Consider the following 21,105-nt stretch of genomic DNA (forward strand, 5'->3'; position numbering starts at 1 on the left):
CAAGGTGTACACGGGCGTTGACGTCCTGAAAGATAAATCGTCGACCCACACGCCTTACAAACGAGACAACAAAGGGTGTCAGTATGTTGTCCCAGTAGTACTGTCCAGTGACCCTTTCCTGCCCAATATGGAGTGGGGTTCGCTCAGTCATAGTGATGCCACCCCACACCATAACCGATCTGCCGCCAAATCTGTCACGAGGTCTCACGTTGACATTGGCTTGACGTTCATTGATATCTGTTGGCAATATAACGAGTTGTAAGGTGCGGCATATAACGTAGCCGTCGAGCATGGGGATGAGCTGCATGTAGACGATTTCAAATCGTCAGACCCGCAATTCGTACTTCACTCGCCTGATGAAAGTTTGCAGCAATTCGATTCCCCGTTTGGACTCGATTTCGTAGAGCGTGGTTACGGATCAATCGATCTAGTACTCTTGACGTTGACCTTGGACGCCCTGAATGGAGACGGGGTCCATCGTCAACATTTGGGGTTTGTTGGTACCTGTTCCATAGTCTGCTAATCGTATACTGTGAAACATTGAACGCATTGGTCACGGCACGCTGACTTCTGCCAGTTTCCAGCATGCCAATATCCCGCAGGCGCTACGCGCGCTTCAGACGCCACATCGCTAGTTCGTACTCACACATTGAATGAAATCAATGAAATCACAACTGTATGGTAAGCAGAACCAATAAGATTGACAGAAATATGTTTGTTTGATGCATCAAATTTATCAAAATTGTAAATTGTCCTTACTGTTCTGGTAATAAATACCCTCAGCTCAGCTTGTCAGTGGTTGATTTTCTTCAATCTGACATTGAAATCCCCATTAATAACAGGCTTAAGACATCGGAGCATGTGAAATGACATGAGTGAAAGCTAAACATGTCACGTGGCCCCCATCTTCATGCCCTGGACGCCGGGATATGACTCTGTATCTTCAAGGAAGCTTAAACACAACTCGCTCATTCACTCATGACTTGGACGCCGGGATATGACTGGAATACTGTTCAAGGAAGCGTTAAACCACGGACGTACATACAATATATATATACGTATATACGTCTTTGGTTAAACACAACTCGCTCACTCACTCATGCCTTTGACGCCGTGATATGACTGGAATACTGTTCAAGGAAGCGTTAAACAAAACTCGCTCACTCACTCATGCCTTTGACGCCGTGATATGACTGGAATACTGTTCAAAGCAGCGTTAAACGCACTTACCCATGCCTTGGACCAAGGAATCGGTGTATCTGGGATCACACTAAGAAACAGTTCAATTGATGTACATGTAGATTTATTTCCTTTAGTGTTGAAGCACATGGCCCTTGCTACATCTTCTTAATGTGTACTTGAATGGAACTTGACATGCACATGACTCTTCTATTCTCTTCTCATCCTCTATTCTGTACATGTGCATCTACCATGATTTACTGCTAGACTTGCAACACGGCTCTTGCTACATCATCTTTCCTACACACGTGCATCTACTTTGCAATGGTGGCCCATTCGTCTACGGCGCCGCAATTCGCTGTACAGAGTTACGTCTCTTGGGAACGCCAGCAACCTATGATCGTGGGTTCGAATCCCCGTTCGCCCTGATTGTGTTTCTGGGTTTGTCACCACCATACCTGTGATCGTGGGGCTCACAGAAGTGGTAAACCCCTTAGACCTGCATCACTTCGGGCTTACTCCCAAACTGCTACATCCTCTATTCTATACACGTGCATCTACCTTGCGATAATACATGACTTGCACACGGCTGTTATTACATTCTCTATGCTACACACGTGTCTACTATATGCAAGGGCAGAGGTGGGTGTCGGCTGTGAGTTTAAATCGAACACTTCCATGTCGCCTTGATACAAGCAGTTATATTGCTGAGTGCCACACGTTACTCGTATTGAAAGGTTTTACAGATCGTTCATACATATATGTGTATGGTTTTTTTTATCTAACAGGCGACTATGACTTGGCCTTTCGACCTCTGCTGATGTCATACGCGATGTATGTCAGGGGGTGGGAACCATTAATACCGCAACTGGAAATCAGTCGTGAGTCTAAAGTGATCACTTTGTATGACGTTGGTCTTAGTTTTTGACCTGGGTCAGCCCTGGCTATTGACCTGGGTCAGTCCTGGTTGTGTACAGCTGTACCTGCGTCTCACGTTACAAGTCGTGGAAGACATGTAGGACAGGGCATCCAGGAATATACATGTAATTGGCGTTGTATAAGATACACCCATTAGCTCAGATATTCTGTTATACCTCCTCACAAAAAAATACCCCAAATAAAACACATACAAAAATCAAAGAAAACTTCCACGCAAATGAAGAAGAATGATGATGATGAGGAGGGGGGGGGGGGGGGGGGGGGGAAGGGGGAGGAGGAGGATAACAACATGATGAACGAGAGTGATTAAAGCTACTTTGCGCGCGTTGTCTTCATGAATAGAATGCGGTGTGATGCCAGTTAGTGGTTTCTAAACAATACATACATGGTTGGAGTAGTGTTTTCATCAGACAGTATAGACAGGCCTGTGTCTGTCAGGACCACTCGGTGACATGGAAGTACATCATACACAATGTTCCATTCCAAAATAAGAATGAAATCAAAGTCACATTCATCGAGGCAATAAGATATATAGGGATGTTGTTATTAGTACATATATACTGTATGTGTACGTCATATTTTATGTGTGTTTAAAAAAATAATAATCACAAACACTATATGTAAACCCAGTAAACCATTACAAATAACCTTACTTTAACCAACCAACATGTTATCACAGTAGGAATAGCGCATACAAAATATGTCATCAGATGTAATAAAAAAGGGATTGGGGTGGGGGATGGCCACCCCAGAACCTTCCCGACCCCACTCTGGACCTGCCTGCCACTGATTCAGCCAACTGAAAAATGTCATATGCCATGGGTACAATTTGAAAGTTACAAACATATCGACCAGACATCTTGGGTTCGAGTAATCGAACACATAAGTCTAGTTATTGAACTCATCATACGATTTACAACAAACTGTAAGTTAGATCGAGGATCAATCAAACTTGTTACGAACATCAGATCGACATGCTTGGGAAAAGGTACCAAACTTAATCACGTCGATAAGAAATGTGAAATCACGTGATCTATATCGCCCAGTTTTGTCACATGATCACAAGATGGCGGGTCCGACTGTTGTGAAGAAGATCGTCTCGACTAAATTTGAAACAGATGACTTTCCACCTGGATTACAGTGGTTTTCACCGCCGAAAAGCTACCAGTCCAAAGCTAACAATGGATCAGGGCTCAAACTCAACATGGTAGGAAGCCGCCATTGTCAAACTCTACACCGCGTATATTAATCAACCGACGTCCCTTAGTTGCATACTGCAGCGTTGCACTGACAGCTGATTAAACTTAAGCCTACATAAGGCACACCGGTTCATTCTCAGTCTGCCTACATCTCAGTCTGCCTACACTGAAAATTAAAGTGTAGGCACAATGAGAACACCCCTATTTCAATAATAACAGTGTCCAGACTGTTAGACAAACAACAAAGAATGTGTAATATTTAATGTTATTTAATAGCAAAAACTTTGTGTTGAGAAATTGGGCCCAGATCTATCAATAGTTAGAGGACTCCTGACTTCATTGTAAATCTGCTGTATGGGCTTGATATCTTCTTTGACTCGGCTCCGTAGATTACTCATGAGGCGTAAGGTTGAGTCGTCTCCAAAAACTTTGTGGTTGTGAGGGGATGAATTTCGAACAAATTGACCAACTGTGCTAATTTTGCCAAGACAGTTAGCCAAGACACACTTCCAGTGAGTTGCAGTCTGTCGGCGGTTGTTCAGGCGATACCTGAAGCCTCCAAACAAGACTTGCTGTCCTCCAGCCTGAGAAGTGATGAACTCAACTTTCTGTAACGCAGCCATCATAACACTGTCACCAAAGTTTTACACACACCTTTTATACTATTTCAGGGTTTTTAGAATAAAATGCTCCTTGAGCACGATTCTGTCTTTGCTAGGACCTATCATCATATCTCCCCTACGTACCGAGTGATATGATATAAGTGACTGAATCAAGCTATAGCAGCTAATGGGTTATAGGCAGTGACAGATGACTTGGTGAAAATTCCGGGACTTGTGCTCGTTAAATGTTGAAATGAATACTGCATGCATCATGACCTTTGTGTGCACAAATATGTGCCGAAATGCTCACTGATAAGATATGCATGTTGACATGACAGTGATGTACAAGTATAAGTTATTTTCTTGCAGGATCCCCTAACAGACTTCTGGCAGAGGTGAGTTAGAGGGAAACAACACTCCAACTCAATAGTCTAGCCTGCACCATTTTAATTAGCCCTCGTAATCAGTAGATACCAATTAGCGTCAGCGACCCATCAAACTGGGCTTTGGACAAGCCCGTTGACAGTAAGGTGGAATCACCTTGAATCCTCGCATTTAATTGGATGATGATAATATAATCTTGCAAAATTTGATTACGTGTGTAAATGTGTATTCACAGTTATGTAGTTGAGCATACAGCAAATACTTGTACGTATTATTTTTGCAACAATGAAGTTAAGTTCATATAGAATCTACTCAAAACAGCAATGACCCTTATTTTTCAGGCAAATTGTGTATTAATAAAAGCAACAAAACCCTTTCCAAATTCATAAAGAATCTCTGCCAAAAACAGAGTCAATTGTAAGATTCTGACTATCATCAGCATGGGTTTATGAATCACTACCAAACAGTGATGATACCAGGTGTTCGCAAAATACAACAATAACTACTCCCTTCTTGTCATCCATGTTGCATAGGGCGGTCGGGTAGCCTAGTGGTTAAAGCGTTCACTCGTCACGCCGAAGACCCGGGTTCGATTCCCGACATGGGTACAATGTGTGAAGCCCATTTCTGGTGTCCCCCGCCGTGATATTGCTGGAATATTGCTAAAAGCGGCGTAAAACCATGCTCACTAACTCACTCACTCCATGTTGCATGTTAAAACTCTACACCTGGCTATTTGTCGTCATTCACTTGATGGTCAGTTAATGACTTTATTACAGGTGTAATTAGTGGTAGGACCATTCAGTTTACCTGGAAAGGTATTTGGCATTTCTCTTGTCAGGGGTAGTTATTCAATCTAAAATTGGGCTGTAAATCCAGGTCTGATATGGTGAATGAATTACATGTTATGTAATATGCACATGGCAGCAAGGGAGGAATGGTCTGTTGAGTTACTAAAAAATGCACCAACCAAAGGATTAACCAATATTATGTTGACTGACTAATCACTGTTATCTAGCACAGTGGATTTGTCAAAATTAAGTGTTAATACATGAAGGTTTACTAAAGCAGACAGAATACGCCCATATCTGGGAGTGAAGTACCTGTGTAAAAACAATATACCGTATTCGACGTAATAAGCGCCCCGCTCTAATAAGCGCCCATGGCGATATTTGCTAATATATTGGCTAGTGAACAATCCTAATGAGCACCCCTTCCGATTGGTCAATGCACAAAAGACTTATTTATTCGCGTATAATACGCACTCGTGTGTTTTTGCACCCTTAATTATGGACATCTAAATTCTGGAAAAATATATCTGTCGTATATAAATATTTCAGGCTGTCAGCATAAACCACAAAATTTATCTTTTAACTCTGTATTTTTCACCAAAATAATATTCTAATAAGAGCCCCCTATTTCTAATTTTGATAGCGCCCTGGGCACATATTACGTCGAATATGGTACTTTGTTTAAAGGATTTAGCCGATAATACATTGATTGTTTGCTTATTTTATCTGACTCAATGGATTTTTTTTAAAGAGCCGCAGACATCATGCACATACATGTGACATGTGCCATCTCTGCTGACCAATGAGACATATGACACCTTTTTGAAACACATGAAACAAACTTACATGATCAGATAGGAGACAAAGACAGGTTATTATATCCTGAATTGCTACATATATTTTAAAATATTACATTGTTACAAAGATGTGACATCGAACAAGTGTCTTTGTACAGCTTCAGCTGTATGGACTATTGGTCCTTTATGTGGATATTGACGGATACATTCCTCGAACAAGGGAACTGCCTAATATTTTCATGTGAATTTTGTTGATGTTTGCATTTTGTTTTCATTTATTTGCTGTAGCAACAACGAGAGAGGCCTCCACTGTGACTGATCAAATTGTTAAATGTAAAACATATCCGGCAATTGTAAGATATCAGTTGTTCCAAAATGCTATGCTTATGGTTATTATTATTTTAAATATATACAGTAAACATTGCAACTGAAATAACTCGATTAAATAATAAATAATAAAATAATAGTTTCAGATACAATTTATCCGATCGTTGCATCAAAATTCTTTGAAGTTATATTTATTGGGTATTTTGTTACCAAATCACCGGTTGATTGGGAGAAAATATGCGTAGAGCTGATTGCTATTTCTGGCTTAGTTTTTTAGAAAATAAACGTTAACAATGGAATATATAATGCACTAAATGTAAATGTTTAAACAAGTATTATAGTTAAAATGGATAGAATTTTCATAAAAAACAATGCAAATGTAACTTGATAGCAGTCCACTTTCCCCTAACGACGGGCTGCTTAGCAATCTATCCAATGACGTCACGTTTCTTGTTTGTGACGTCATCCTATATTATGTTCTGGAACGTTGCTATTTGTAACTCAGTGACCTCCCCTGTAAGCTTTTTTTCTCTATACTATTAAAATCACAAATATAGTTTCTATAAACATTAATGTCTTGTAATGCGCATCACAATTAATGATATTAAAACACAAAACAGTGTCGATTAAGGAATTTCTATACCCGAATTTGACAAAATTATAGTCCATAATAAGCAAATTTTGAATCCACGAAGAAAAAGCCAATCCATATTTCAATACTTTCAAAGTTGTTGTGTGGTTTCCCTTTAACTAGCCTAAAGCATGACTGTATGGCAGAGTTGGCTGTATCTACAATTCGAAACAAAGTGCCCTTTGCAGGCAAATTATTTTGTAAAGGTTAGGGATATTGTTGTATGTTACTATTTTCTTAAACATGTATGGATTTTCTTAGCCTTGTCATCAAAACGTCCTGGCTCAAATGTTTTTATTCCTGTTTTTGTCAACTTTTTTCAAATTGAATATGTCCACAGTGTGTATGTGTATGTGGCTATACATGCACATTGTTTCCTGTTTTACAAATTTGGTTGGTAAGGAGGGAGATATACTTGCATAGAGATGCTTTGAGAGTCAGAAATGTATCACAGATATGCCTGGGACAATCTCATTATAATCAAATCTTTTATTATGATAACAATCCCTCCATAGAACATCTTCCTGAGGTAAGGGAGTTAACTGACTAGGTATATCCTGAGTCCAGTTTCCACCCTTGCCAAACTAGGCTGGAATTAAGGACTAACGAGTCTATGCATAGTCCAGTCAAAATCGCGTCATGAACTCAACATCGCGCTTTGTAAGCTGCCATGCAGAATTTGGTTGATTGCAGGATTTTCAAAGCATATGTACCGCAAACTCGGGATTAACGGATATTTCCCAAATATTTTCATGTTTTTAAACAAGGTGCTAGTTCGGCAAAGGTGGAATTGGTATTATAGTCAGTTGACTCCCTTGCCTCTTCTAATTTCTCTAAACAAGTGACCAGCATATCTGATTTCTATAACTTGAAAATGAAGCTAATTGATCAGTGCTACATGTAAATAATAAAGGCTGAGCCATGTATTTTCTGGACATTATGGTACCATGGCATGAACACCAAAAGCGAATACCATCAAAGGAATATTTGTCTTCTGTGAGGCTTATCTCTTATTAAAATCACATTTCCCGGAATGCAGTGGAAAAGAAATGAAGCCGAATCATTTTCGAAAGCAGACATCTGATTGGCTCAAGAACTCACTCATCCTTAATTCAGACTGAGCAGACTAAGTTCACTCATGGTTCTGATGTGACCTATGGAAGTTGTCTGACAGGTATTGCATTGGAGTAAGATACATGATTGTAATGATCCTGGTGTCTAGGAACTCAAGAATTACACATACCATCTCTTCACATTAAAAAGCTTTCCAAGACATTTTCTGAATTCTCTTTTAGTTTTTTTATATTCAGTAGGTAAATAATCCTTTTTCAGAACATACTATGTTCCTGAGCTACGAAACGATAATGGTCACTTCCTGTACACAGTGATAAAAGAAGACAAGGTGTATGTGGAGACCGAGTTTGAGGTGCTGAGTACCAACAAGTTTGACCAGGTAATGCGGGGCTCGAGATAAGCTGCATATCTGTGTGAAATATGCAAAATAAATCCCTGTTACCTTAATAATTCTGAGCTGCTTGCATACCAATACTCAGAGAGAAAAGTTAAAACTTCAATATATTATCACAACACTGTAATTTACCGTAATACCCAATAAAGCCTTTTCTGTTATCATTACGCAATATTTATACTGTTTTGTTGTACCAAAACACCCGTTGTGTATGTTTGCATCTTCTTGTTTACCCTTTTATTTAGACTAACATCTCGTCTCTGAAATGAACAATTCGTACAGAAAAAAACAGTTGTTCAATTATCTTAATACAAATATAATAAAAGGGAGCCCAGAGACTCTCTTCATTTTCAGAAACTGAAACTGCAGTAATCTAGACTTGCCAAACATTATAGACTTGTATGGGCTGTATTTGATATATATTTGTATCAGGGTCTGTAAGACAGACTACCTTTTATTATTATTATATAGAGTCTCATGGAGCCTTGTGACTTTAACTTTGATGCTGCATGCATCCAGTAAATCCTGGCTGACTCTATCTGTTGTCAAGTGTTGTGGCTGACTCTATCTGTTGTCAAGTGTTGTGGCTGACTCTGTCTGTTGTCAAGTGTTGTAAACTGACTCTATCCATTGTCGAGTGTTGTGGCTGACTCTATCTGTTGTCAAGTGTTGTGGCTGACTCTTTCTGTTGTCAAGTGTTGTGGCTGACTCTATCTGTTGTCAAGTGTTGTGGCTGACTCTGTCTGTTGTCAAGTGTTGTGGCTGACTCTGTCTGTTGTCAAGTGTTGTAGACTGACTCTATCCGTTGTCAAGTGTTGTGGCTGACTCTATCTGTTGTCAAGTGTTGAGGCTGACTATATCTGTTGTCAAGTGTTGTAGACTGACTCTATCTGTTGTCAAGTGTTGTGGCTGACTCTATCTGTTGTCAAGTGTTGTGGCTGACTCTGTCTGTTGTCAAGTGTTGTAGACTGACTATCCGTTGTCAAGTGTTGTGGCTGACTCTGTCTGTTGTCAAGTGTTGTAGACTGACTCTATCCTTTGTCAAGTGTTGTGGCTGACTCTATCTGTTGTCAAGTGTTGTAGACTGACTCTATCTGTTGTCAAGTGTTGTGGCTGACTCTGTCTGTTGTCAAGTGTTGTAGACTGACTCTATCTGTTGTCAAGTGTTGTGGCTGACTCTGTCTGTTGTCAAGTGTTGTAGACTGACTCTATCCGTTGTCAAGTGTTGTGGCTGACTCTATCTGTTGTCAAGTGTTGTGGCTGACTCTATCTGTTGTCAAGTATTGTGGCTGACTCTATCTGTTGTCAAGTGTTGTGGCTGACTCTATCTGTTGTCAAGTGTTGTAGACTGACTCTATCCGTTGTCAAGTGTTGTAGACTGACTCTATCTGTTGTCAAGTGTTGTGGCTGACTCTATCTGTTGTCAAGTGTTGTGGCTGTCTCTGTGTTGTCAAGTGACTGTTGTAGACCACTCTATCTGTTTCCACAGGCTGGGCTGATGGTGAGACTGGACGGAGATCACTGGGTCAAGACAGTAAGTTCCATCATACTTATCTTTGATTCTACAGTGTATGTTATTATGATAAATAACCTTGACCCATTTGTGGACATAGCTTTGTTTTGAACCTTACTCTAAAAGAACAATTCTAAAAATAGCTATCTAACAAAATGACTCTTCTGAGCGAGAGAATTCTGTGCTTTGATAGAGATAGGAAAGATGAAGGTGGGGATGTAATTTCCGAAATGGTGGCAAATAGATCCAGGGTATTTATTGTACTGGAGAATGGAGAAATAATGCACAGGATAATCCAGGCTGCCTCTCACAGTACTGTTGTCTTGTCCTTGGTAGGAGTGGCTAAATTGTCATTTAAGGAAGCAACAAGACCATTTCCGTAATCATAAAAAACTAAAGCTGGTAAAGGCAATCCATTGTACAATTCCGACTCTACAGGCTGTGAAGCATCTGTTTATGAATCGCCATCAAACAGTGATGATGTCAGCGATGCTTTCATCCATAAGTGCTGCCAGAAATCTAAGATCGTGGGTTTAAGTTCAGATTCACAGAGTAGGATTCTTAATTTTCAGCAGCATATTTGTGCTCGTGGGTTTCACAAAGGTGGAAAATATATAAGACCTGCATCACTTACACATTCCCCACCCCTCCCCCAGCAAGCTGACACACCGTGACAAGTTCAAATCGGTGTTAAACCCAACTCACTCACCAAGTTATGTTCTCATTTTAACCAAGGATTATATGATAAGGAGAGACTAATGTCATGACATTTTAATTCTCTGTCATTTATAGAGTACAACATGGTTGTTTAATGTGTGTCTGAATTTGATCTTGTACATGTATCAGGTGTTTTCACAGACATTATTAATGTAGTGTACCTGCTCTGAGGTGCCTGACATTGGAGGTCAAGGTCACTGTTGTGAAAATGACACAACAAAGTCAACAAAATGTTACTTGTACCTTAATAAACATGGAGTACATGTAGCAGAGAACAGGTCCCGAGTGATCATGCTCGTTGCCGCAGCCGACAAGAATGGGCATTGGACAGTTACAATGTGTGATGGGACTGCTAGTCTATCATAGTACCCAGATTGTGTGTATCAGTGCTCATGCTGTCAATCACTGGTCTGGCATCCCTTTGCTCAAGCCAATCAGAAAGTACCTGTGACTGTTGTTTGTAGGGTCTGGAGTATTCGGACGGGGCGTGGCGGCTGAGTTGTGTGGTGACCAACTACAACAGCGACTGGTCCACCACCAAGTGGGACAGCAGCAAGCTCACTTTGCGCCTCTTCAGACTGGGAGACAGTATTGTGGTAGGTCACACACAGTCACTCAGTCAGCCATTTTTCATATTCCTTCAGATGAAAGATATATCCTTATGAACCACATCTGGAGGATTTTGTGTCCAGAGTGTTTTTTTTAATTGCTTTGTCTTCAAATCTGCCGAAGCAAAATTGTTTTTGTTGTTGCAATATCAATCACATTGTCAATATCAAAATCCTTTATGTTTGATAAAAGGATATAATTTTTATCATTATTTTTGAGGACACTAAATTGACCCAGTGTTGTTTCATATATTGTTATCTCTTGAGTAATAATGTGATCAAGATACAAAATTAACATTTTGATTCTGCAGACATGGTTGAAATAATGTGATAGTTCATTGTTCAGCGATCAACATTTCACTTGTGTTGTTGTTCAGGTTGAGAGGAAGGACCCTTCTTCTGACAACTGGGAGTTCATCCGTATAGCTCACCTCAACAACCCGCAAAAAGCAGACGTGAAGATTGGTTTGTTTGCGTGTGAGCCAGTCACTGCACCAGGGTCTTCAGTGGTCTTCAACTACCTCAACATCAACGAGACCGACGGCTTCCACCACACCAATGCCTAACCGTTTTGGTTTGATCAGGACAAGCTTGGGCATATGGGGGATAATGTGATTAGTGTATCAACTGATATCACTGTGCACAGTGTAAAAATCAAGAGGGAAAAAGAATGTTATTTTTAACTTTTGCAATAAGAAGTAAATTCTTAGTTTTACATCCTTGTTTCACATTTAACTTTTACAGTAGTTTTTTGGCTGATCTTGGTATTGTTATGATGTTTATGGTAGTCCCTATTAGGGATGTCATGTATTATCATGATTATGATGCTGCACAAAGCCATTGTTGGTCACATTTCCTTAAATGTGGGAGGCTGGGTTTTTGAAGAATTAAGAATCAGTGCAGGGCACTTTTAACGGGATGAAAATTATATTCTACATTATTGACCTTAACCATGTACTTAAGAGAAATTGTCCATTTGAGAATATATCAATATATATCTGACTTTATATACATATATTTGTATTGAGACTGTTGAAAGATGTGTACTTGGAAATATTGTCAAATAACATTTCAAGTTATATCAGTTGTCAAGATTATGACACATATGGGATAAAGTTATCTGAATGGTGTTGAGTTTTATTATTACCGGTATATAGCATTCTGTAGACAGGAAGTTGATCATGTATCACAGTGGTTGTATAAAAGTCTGAAACACACTGGGTTCAAACTTGACAAGCTTAGGAGGTAGTTACTGTTACGATATCTATCTTGTGAGGAAGAAAAATCAATGGTCAAGTTTCACATTCTTCCTAAAATGTGGAGTGCAGTGCTCCAGTGTGGACCTATCTAGTCAGGATTGTTCAGTGCTTTACCAGGGATGTAATTTTTAATAGCAACGTTCTATACCCAAGTGGGCATTACATTGTATTTAAGTCAACTTGTGAACTCTATACATGCCTTGTACACCATGGCATGGTGTGTAGCGGGCATTGCTCATACTTATGTAATCTCAGGATTTGTTCCATCTAAAAGAAGTATTTAATGATTTATATTATCAAAATGATTTTCTTATTATATGTGTGTCTATTAAACTACCTCTGTGGCGTAATGACTGCCTAGCGATAGGAAGGACGTGGTTTGATCCCCTGGCTGCATCGTGACAAAGATGTTAAAAGATGGTACTTTTTGTTACCCTGTGCCATTCAGCATTTTGTGATAAAAAAGGACTGTCTGTCTCAGAGTCGGTATACTGTGTCAGTGTGGGGTATCCATGGTATCTCAGTTGGTTAGCGCTATATACCTGGCATAAGACTATCGTAAGTTTAGGCCAGGCGTTTTATATTTTTCGGATTACGGACCCGCCGACTCTAATTTTTGAGAAAATGTTAAAAGAAATAATCAGATTTATCATCACCTTTTAATAAAACACATATGAATTTACTGTTGTAAAATAGTAAAGAGATACATAATCAATCGTTGTTGATCTCGAAGCCAAACATGAATAGCCTCCCTTGACAATTGTCCGTGTTGTAAGTGGTAGAATTTTTATTGTTACAAGGGGCTGTATTGTCACAAATGGCGTTTTTTTTAGCTTTTTTTTCCCTTCTCCAACCCTGGACTTTGGGCTGAAAAATCCGTAGTCCTAAAAATAAAAAAAGCCTGGCCTAAGCAGCAGCAAACACTTGCATATTTAATTGTTGCTTTGTGAGTGAGTTATGTTGAATACAATGCTAAACCCCATTTCACCTCGTCTACATGCCTATTTGTCTTGTGCATCCCAAATTCTTACATTTTTGAAACATGAATATTTGCAATCTGTCCCATTGATAATAAAAGCTTACTGCTAAATCAGTGTCCCCCATGAACAGACGGCAGATGCTGTTGACTGAACCAAAGGAGCCAGCTGATGAAGGTGCATATATATATACTTCCTGAAGTATGGGTTAGCCAGATTAGGCCTCATGTGGAGGAGAGAGGGGATGGCCATGTGTGATCTGATTGTGTCTTATCACATGCCATGGATCATTGCCCATGACGTCTGTCATGGTCTGCCTGTCCCAGACTCGACCGTACATTGGGAGAACAAAGAAACAATGGAAAATGAACATGTTCATGCTTTATTTTTACTTCTGGTTTCACGAATCTTCCAGCCCTAGATTTCACAAAGCAGGTCCACTCCTGTGAATACATGCCTACTAAATATCAGTTCCAAATCCATGTATTGCTCTCCATGGTGTCACAGACAGTAATTAACATGCTGCTTACTGTCAACCCAACCCCATGATTGATCAGTCACAAGTCAGAGAGAATCTGTCACTTTGTCCAACAACTTTGGGAGCCACATAACAACAAAATATGAAGATGAGGAGGAGACCACTTGGAGGGCAGCGAGATTGTTAATGTGTGACTTCAAACAAAGATTTACTGTTTACCCAATCCTAACTGATCGACATGATGAAGTGTGAACATCTCCATTTTATTATGCGACAAATACCCTGGGCCATTTGCAACTGAGCTTCCTTTGGAAACTGAAGTCAAAATATCTGCATTTCTTATCAGTAGCTTTCCACAAAATGTCTCTCGTTCACGAGTGTTACTGGATTGGATGGCTATTTGTAGTATTTATAAATGTCATTCAAATCAGACTCCAAACAAAGGTGAGGTTGTGAATGGGCCCAGCTAGGGTATAAATGATGACTGAATGGATACAACACCCTGGATGATCAAGGATCTGTATACCCTGCTTGATGCTTTCATTACTGGGTTCTTATCATGCTTATCAGTCTCCTTAACATCAGATCTTTAACCCTGATATAACACCTCTCTTAGTGAAGATCTGACCACCCATCCACAGGAGACTGCATCAGGTTAACTTTCTGAACTTGGATAATCGAAGATCGAGAACTTTCTAATCATCCAATCAGCATTGAGGCAATTTTTCGGTAGGAGTGAGTAAAACATTCAGACCAACATATCTGATCTTGAAAACAAAAGCTCAGTATAGGATACACCATCATCATGATTAAATGGTTGTGAATATTATATACACCCTGTTGTTTTTGAGTGCCACCGCATATTCACCCTTCAGGGAGCACCATCGATAAAAAATGTGTGGGCTTTCTTTTGATAAAATCAACATTTCTGAATCAAGGTGCGAAAGAAATCATCATGAAAGGCAACATCTGATGACTCAAGAACTCACTCATCATTCATATAGATTGGGTTGTCCTGGGTTTTTTTTGGTTGGTTCATCTGAACTGATCTTCTGTAGGGGCTTTTGATGGAGTAAACGTTTCATCACTATGTAGACATAGTGGAGCCAACACTTGTCGACTTGCACATCTCAGCCAAACCTTCCATTACTGACACTGTCACCACTGCAGGTTCGCATTTCTGTACTGACTGTGTTGTCTTTCACTGCTTGTCCATTCCCTAACAGGGATACACCGTGTTCACGACTGACAGGCTTCTCAACACACACATCATCACCTTTGTCTTGTTCATTATGGCCCTTGTTAGTTGCCCGCCCCACTGACTTCCTGTCTGCACTCCCAGCATGCTTCACTTTGTTGCACATGGCACACAACCTGTCGATCTTCAGTAGTCTGGCCAACCTATGCAGCGCCATCTGTTGGCGGGGACTACACACCAGCAGCCCGGTGTACAGGTAGCGCACCAGTGACACCAACACGGTATTGTTCATATCAGTGTTGTCTATTTCGAGTCTATACTCGTTCATATCGTGGATGGGCTCCTGCCCGAACTCGCCACTCAGCACTGGTGATGCTCCAATCAGCAGGATCTTGTGGAGCTGCAGGAAAAACAAACATCCTCCATTAGCTGCAGTATTTAATCTCCATTCTAATGTAATAAACACTCAAGACCCATTCACGTTCAAAGCATTGTTTTGAGTCCAATTTGAATGACACAAAATCAAATAATATTGTCTTTCATTATTGAAACAGGTGATGATATCGCCAGTGCTCTACTTCATGTATGTGTGAAATCTCAAAAATATCCGGAACATCTTGCAGCATTAGGGGTCCCCACCCATTTTTGTGCCCAGGGAAACATCTTTTCTAGACAAAGTAGACCCAATTTATGGAAAACAACTTCTTTAATATTGTAAAGCTGACGTTTCGTCAAAGCTGTCTTGCTTGACAACGGTATAAGGATCTATAACGAAATGTCGCCTTTACAGTATTAAAAAAGTTGTTATCCATAAATTGTGTCTGCTTTGTCATCCGTCAACTTCTAAGTAATGCCTTTCAAACAATTCATACATATTTCCCAGCTAAAAAATTCTTTTGTAACACTCTTCTGATTTAGTCAAATATATTGCAGATTCAATAAGTTATTATTTTGAATGGAGATCTATGCAGAACTTGGCTTAAAGGGTCATTTTGAATGGTTGTTGATTTCAAACTGATGAGTGACAGAAATGTACTGCAGATTAATATCAGCATGGTATGGAGATTACTTAAGGACTCCTTACTTGATGCAAGTATAGAGTAAGATACAGTGGAATCCGTCCAATTCGGACTCTGTTGGGAATGTAAAAAAGTCCAGTTTTCACCAAAATCCGAACTTGATATTTGACAAGATGATTTTTATCCTAAATTAATGTCTTCATAGTTTCAGAAGCGTTTGACTTAAAACTTTTTTACTTTGACAATTTAAAGTACACTGGTGAGGATTCTGTCATGCATTTGTTGTTTAACACTGCAAAAATGTGACTATATGATAGCAGCCAGGAACTAAATGAGTCTGTCACAGGAAGTGATTGATGGAAACGACCAGTGATTGATATGAGCAACAATCCACACCATGAGGGTACGATGACACACAATCAACTAAGTCACAGAACCTGACTACCCATTCTTGTTGCCTCTTACCACCAGCATTGGTTGCTCAGCGCCTATCCTAACCTGGAATAACAACAGTTCCCAAGATACAAATAACATTGCAGCAATCCTTTAAGGACCCAAGGGCCCCCTTAATTTGAGAAGTGTATTGAATCCTCCAACTCACAGCAACCCGGTGCCTGTTGACCACTAGGACGGCGTCCAGGTACTTGTTCTGTTGCCACAGCCTGTACAGGCCTGGCAACACGCAGGTCTTGCCATCACGGTTGGCAGCACAAAACTGCTTCCATTTACGACTGTTTTCTGGAACAGGAATGAAAACATAAGACCACATTGTAAGCGTAGCAAAAAACACTGTTGGGGGACTTAAATCTCAATATAAAATAGCAACACGATCAATCACAAAGAACAATGAAGAACGAAGAATGTTTTTTCTCGTGATAAAACATTGTTCTGTCATGACGTCATTTCTGGAGATACGAACATGCCAACTTAATTATGTCGTAAATTAGACAATGTTATTTTTGAGAGGAAAGTGTGTTGTGAGTTGTTCCCCATAGATGTAGATGGGCAACGCAGATTATCGCAATTGCATTCAATAGTGGGCAAAATATGACAATCAGTATCGATCGACTTGTAAGAATATCTGGGAAATACCAAACGTAACCCCCACTTCATAAAATAGACTTGTCCAACACTGCCGAGGTCGGATTGTATCAGGGAGTCATCATTATTGAAATACGCATAAATGTTCACAAAGCTTGTACATTATATTAAGATCTTCAAATAGGCTGCACATTATGTTGATATCTTATATAAGAACAAACGACTCGTGGTTGTTGTTTACCATACAGTAAAACTCTTCGGGGAGAATTAACTGCTTAGGGCTGTATCCCTCATGTTTTATTCTCCCTGCATTGTATTATAAAAAACTCCCACTCATCGTTTATTTCTTAATTCAACACTGAGGCATGTGTTTTATCTCACTTATAAACTTTATGAAAAATCTATATTTATCAACAACTTTATGATTTAAACACACTTTACCTTAGAAATGGACGTACAATATAACGTGCTGGCATACTAGAAAAATAGATTCTTAATAGCCCCGCTGTAGCCTAGAGGTTAACTCACCACCTTGAGGGGGCGGTGGGGTAGGCTAGTGGTTAAAGTGTTGGCTCGTCACGTTCGATTCCCTACATGGGTACAATGAGTTAAGCCCATTTTCTGGTGTCTCCCGACGTGATATTGCTGAAACATTGCTAAAAGCAACGTTAAGCCATACTCACTCACCCACTCACCACTTTGAGATGCTCCACATTGAGGCAACATAGACTCTGGACTGATCATACTTGCAATCAATTATATCTGCTCTGACTGGTACCAACCTTGAGACAAGGTCATGGCAGAGTCCAGGGCGAGGATCTGTTGGTCGTTGACCAGACTGACCACGGGGTGTCTGGACATCATGATAATTGAGTGTGCGTCCAGCTCCTTGAACACGATATGGCTGGACACGGGACTGACCGGGGCGGGGGCAGGTGGTGGCTCCGACACAGTGGATAGAGAATCTTGACAATCATTTAGCTGTTGGAGAAAACGGATAATTTGTAATGATACCCTCCATTTTAGAGAACATTGATTAGGCCAGGATGAGGTATGGTATTAATAACAATCATATCAATAAGTTAATCAAACCTGTTCAAAGGGCACAATCCAAGTAGGTGAGTGAGGAAATGAATGTTGTTCAACACTATGCTCAGCATTTACTTTCCGCTATATCACTTGGTCGGTTAATAACTGAACCATTGGCTAATTATAGGGGGGGGGGGGGGGGGGGGGGGGGGTGTAAGGCAGCCTGTGTCACCATGAGGTGCATGATCCAAGTCTTGCGATAAAAACATCTTGTGAACTTGACCTTTGACTACCACATGACAAAACACATGAGGAAAATAACTGGAGGCAAATTCTGACAAAAGCTCTGATTACACACAGACGCACAATTACATACAGACCTTTCTTTTTCTAATTTTTGATGCAATGTCCTCAATTCTCTTCTTGCGTGTCTCCTCAAGACCTGAGTTGGTGATGAGGCCTGGTGAGTCTGGGGGTGACCAGTCTGGAAGCGAGTGGATGTTTCGTTGTGTGACAGTACTTCCCACATTGCTGAAACAAAACCAACAACACTCATCATCATTGATACAACTAGAGAACCACAAGGTTGTGCCGCTCACCTAATATTTCTTGAATATTTGCAACTTTCAATCATGTAACGGTTATAATAAACAAGAATATGCAAAAATATGCAAGAGAATGATAGATCTAATACATCCATAAGGAAGAGAGTTTATGGATGTCAACTTCATTATTATGAGGAACACAACGTTTTGGAGTATACACTTACTCCATCACCTGATGAAGGAGTAAGCATATACTCCGAAACATTGTGTTCCTCATAATAAAGAAGTTGACATCCATATATTCTCTTCCTTGTGTGTATCACTTCTAAATGCCTTTCAAAGACCTATGTAGATCAAACTATCCAAGTGTTGCTGTTGCTGCTAGTGATTCATTTTAATAACTATAAGTTTCTAAAAAGTGAAACTCTCATCATGTTCATGGTAATTAAGACATAGGAGTGTTAGTAGGTCCTTAAATGAAAGGTCACGTTACCATAGGAAAATTCCATTATAAGGAAGCAAATGCAGTGTCGAAGCAAGCCACAACTGTTTTAACCATTAGGCCTTTAGGCTATATGCCGCTAATATCATTACATCTCTACTACTCTAGGCTGACACTGTAGACTACAGAAAAGCAATGTCATTAAACTCAGATGTCTTAATCCGAGTCGAGGGATAAACAGATATCGCCTTGGAGTAAAACAGATATCATGGCTGTATTAAAGATGTGAAGATCTTGATAGATCTACAATGATAAATCGGTGGGAGTTTGGATGTCAAACCTGTACAAATCTAGCAAGTATTTTGCAACAACTGGGTTGTCTTTTTCTTCCAAACCCAGGCTATTCCTCAAGCAGTTCCATCGCTCCATTTCCTCAGATATAAACACCATTTTCTCGGTACGACACTTTGTTTCTGGTCCTTTTATTTCCCCACCTTCATCTTCACATGTCATGGACGTCGCCATTTTGATTTTAGTACGCTATGTCACGTGACCGATATCGTGGGGGAAACCCCCAAGTCTATTCATAGACATTGCCAAGCCAGCACGGGTCATGGAATGTGGCTTTCTGTTTTCTCACACAAAGCCTTAAAATAAATGTCATATTAAGGAATTTATTTTCCCATATTAAACACGAATCAGACAATCAGAACACAGCAACAATCGTTACATGTTAAGCGACTTGACTGATAATCAGATTAATTCATATATATAATAACCAACGAAAGGTCTGAGATTGTTTTTGTATGAACTCTAGACTAACACCTCGTCTCTGAAATAAACATATTTTACAGGCAAAACAGTTCTAAAATTATCGTAATAAAATATAATAAGCAGTAGCCCAGAGACTCTCTTCATTATCAATAATTTAGACTTGCCAAATATGATAGACTTGCATGGGCTGATTTGGATACATTTGTTAGAGAACTTGTATGACAGACTATATCTAGCCCAACAATATAAGTTTTTATCGAATGTTTCCTCTATGTTGGATAAATGTATCACAAAGAAAATGAACGAGAGAGTTGTACTAGGCTCGGCCAAATTGAAAATCTAAGCAAGATTAATTGAACTGGTCCAAACTCAACTGTGTCACTCAAATGTTAACTTGCATATGAATCTAACACCGATGTTTCAGTTTCGCATAATGCATCATTGAGTGAGTGAGTGAGTGAGTGAGGGAGGGAGGGAGGGAGTGAATGTGTTTTAACAACGCTTTGTGAACGCTATTCCAGTTATATCATGGCGTGTCACCTATGATTATTCGGCAGTGTGGGGTCGCCAGATTTGGATATTGTTACACTGAAAAATAGTTCTTTGTTTGCGTTTATTTATACTATTCAAAAGAAGTTTGACCGATAAACTATAGTAATATAAAAGAATAGATGTTCTTTAACTTCTTTTGAGTGGTATACTATTTCCCATGATAGTCAGTGATACACAGAAACTATTTCCCATGATAGTCAGTGATACACAGGAACTATTTCCCATGATAGTCAGTGATACACAGGAACTATTTCCAATGATAGTCAGTGATGCACAGGAACTATTTCCCATGATAGTCAGTGATGCACAGGAACTATTTCCCATGATAGTCAGTGATACACAGGAACTATTTCCCATGATAGTCAGTGATGCACAGGAACTATTTCCCATGATAGTCAGTGATACACAGGAACTATTTCCCATGATAGTCATTGATGCACAGGAACTATTTCCCATGATAGTCGGTGATACACAGGAACTATTTCCCATGATAGTCAGTGATGCACAGGAACTATTTCCCATGATAGTCAGTGACACACAGGAACTATTTCCCATGATAGTCAGTGACACACAGGAACTATTTCCCATGATAGTCAGTGATACACAGGAACTATTTTCCATGATTGTCAGTGACTC

General features: G+C 39.8%; 2 protein-coding genes across 2 annotated transcripts; one reads left to right on the forward strand and one right to left on the reverse strand.

Annotated features, from left to right (window-relative positions):
- The first annotated feature begins 3,170 nt into the window (after positions 1-3,170).
- LOC124142893 (regulation of enolase protein 1-like) lies at positions 3,171-13,504 on the forward strand. The gene is made up of 6 exons (XM_046511587.2): positions 3,171-3,325; positions 4,289-4,314; positions 8,182-8,302; positions 9,807-9,851; positions 11,012-11,143; positions 11,533-13,504. Exons 1-6 carry the CDS (start codon positions 3,185-3,187, stop codon positions 11,719-11,721), a joined length of 654 nt encoding a protein of 217 aa, XP_046367543.1. The 5' UTR covers positions 3,171-3,184; the 3' UTR covers positions 11,722-13,504.
- Positions 13,505-13,757: 253 nt separating this feature from the next.
- LOC124142892 lies at positions 13,758-19,673 on the reverse strand. The gene is made up of 5 exons (XM_046511586.2): positions 19,484-19,673; positions 18,537-18,687; positions 17,910-18,108; positions 16,688-16,824; positions 13,758-15,467 (listed from the first exon to the last, which is right to left on the reverse strand). The coding sequence occupies exons 1-5, from the start codon at positions 19,666-19,668 to the stop codon at positions 15,000-15,002; spliced, it is 1,140 nt and encodes a 379-aa protein (XP_046367542.1). The 5' UTR covers positions 19,669-19,673; the 3' UTR covers positions 13,758-14,999.
- Positions 19,674-21,105: the final 1,432 nt, after the last annotated feature.

Source organism: Haliotis rufescens, unplaced genomic scaffold, assembly GCF_023055435.1.
Source record: "Haliotis rufescens isolate VD_foot unplaced genomic scaffold, xgHalRufe1.0.p SCAF_6, whole genome shotgun sequence".
NCBI classification, from domain to species: Eukaryota; Metazoa; Mollusca; class Gastropoda; order Lepetellida; family Haliotidae; genus Haliotis; species Haliotis rufescens.

Excerpts from the sequence above, each read along its gene's own strand:
- LOC124142893 (XM_046511587.2), top strand. The coding sequence starts at position 3,185 with ATGGCGGGTCCGACTGTTGTGAAGAAGATCGTCTCGACTAAATTTGAA. Across the intron at positions 3,326-4,288 it reads CAGGGCTCAAACTCAACATG|GATCCCCTAACAGACTTCTG; the intron begins GTAGGAAGCCGC and ends ATTTTCTTGCAG. Across the intron at positions 4,315-8,181 it reads CTAACAGACTTCTGGCAGAG|AACATACTATGTTCCTGAGC; the intron begins GTGAGTTAGAGG and ends ATCCTTTTTCAG.
- LOC124142892 (XM_046511586.2), bottom strand. The coding sequence starts at position 19,668 with ATGGCGACGTCCATGACATGTGAAGATGAAGGTGGGGAAATAAAAGGA. Across the intron at positions 18,688-19,483 it reads TACTTGCTAGATTTGTACAG|CAATGTGGGAAGTACTGTCA; the intron begins GTTTGACATCCA and ends GTTTTGTTTCAG. Across the intron at positions 15,468-16,687 it reads TCAACAGGCACCGGGTTGCT|CTCCACAAGATCCTGCTGAT; the intron begins GTGAGTTGGAGG and ends TTTTTCCTGCAG.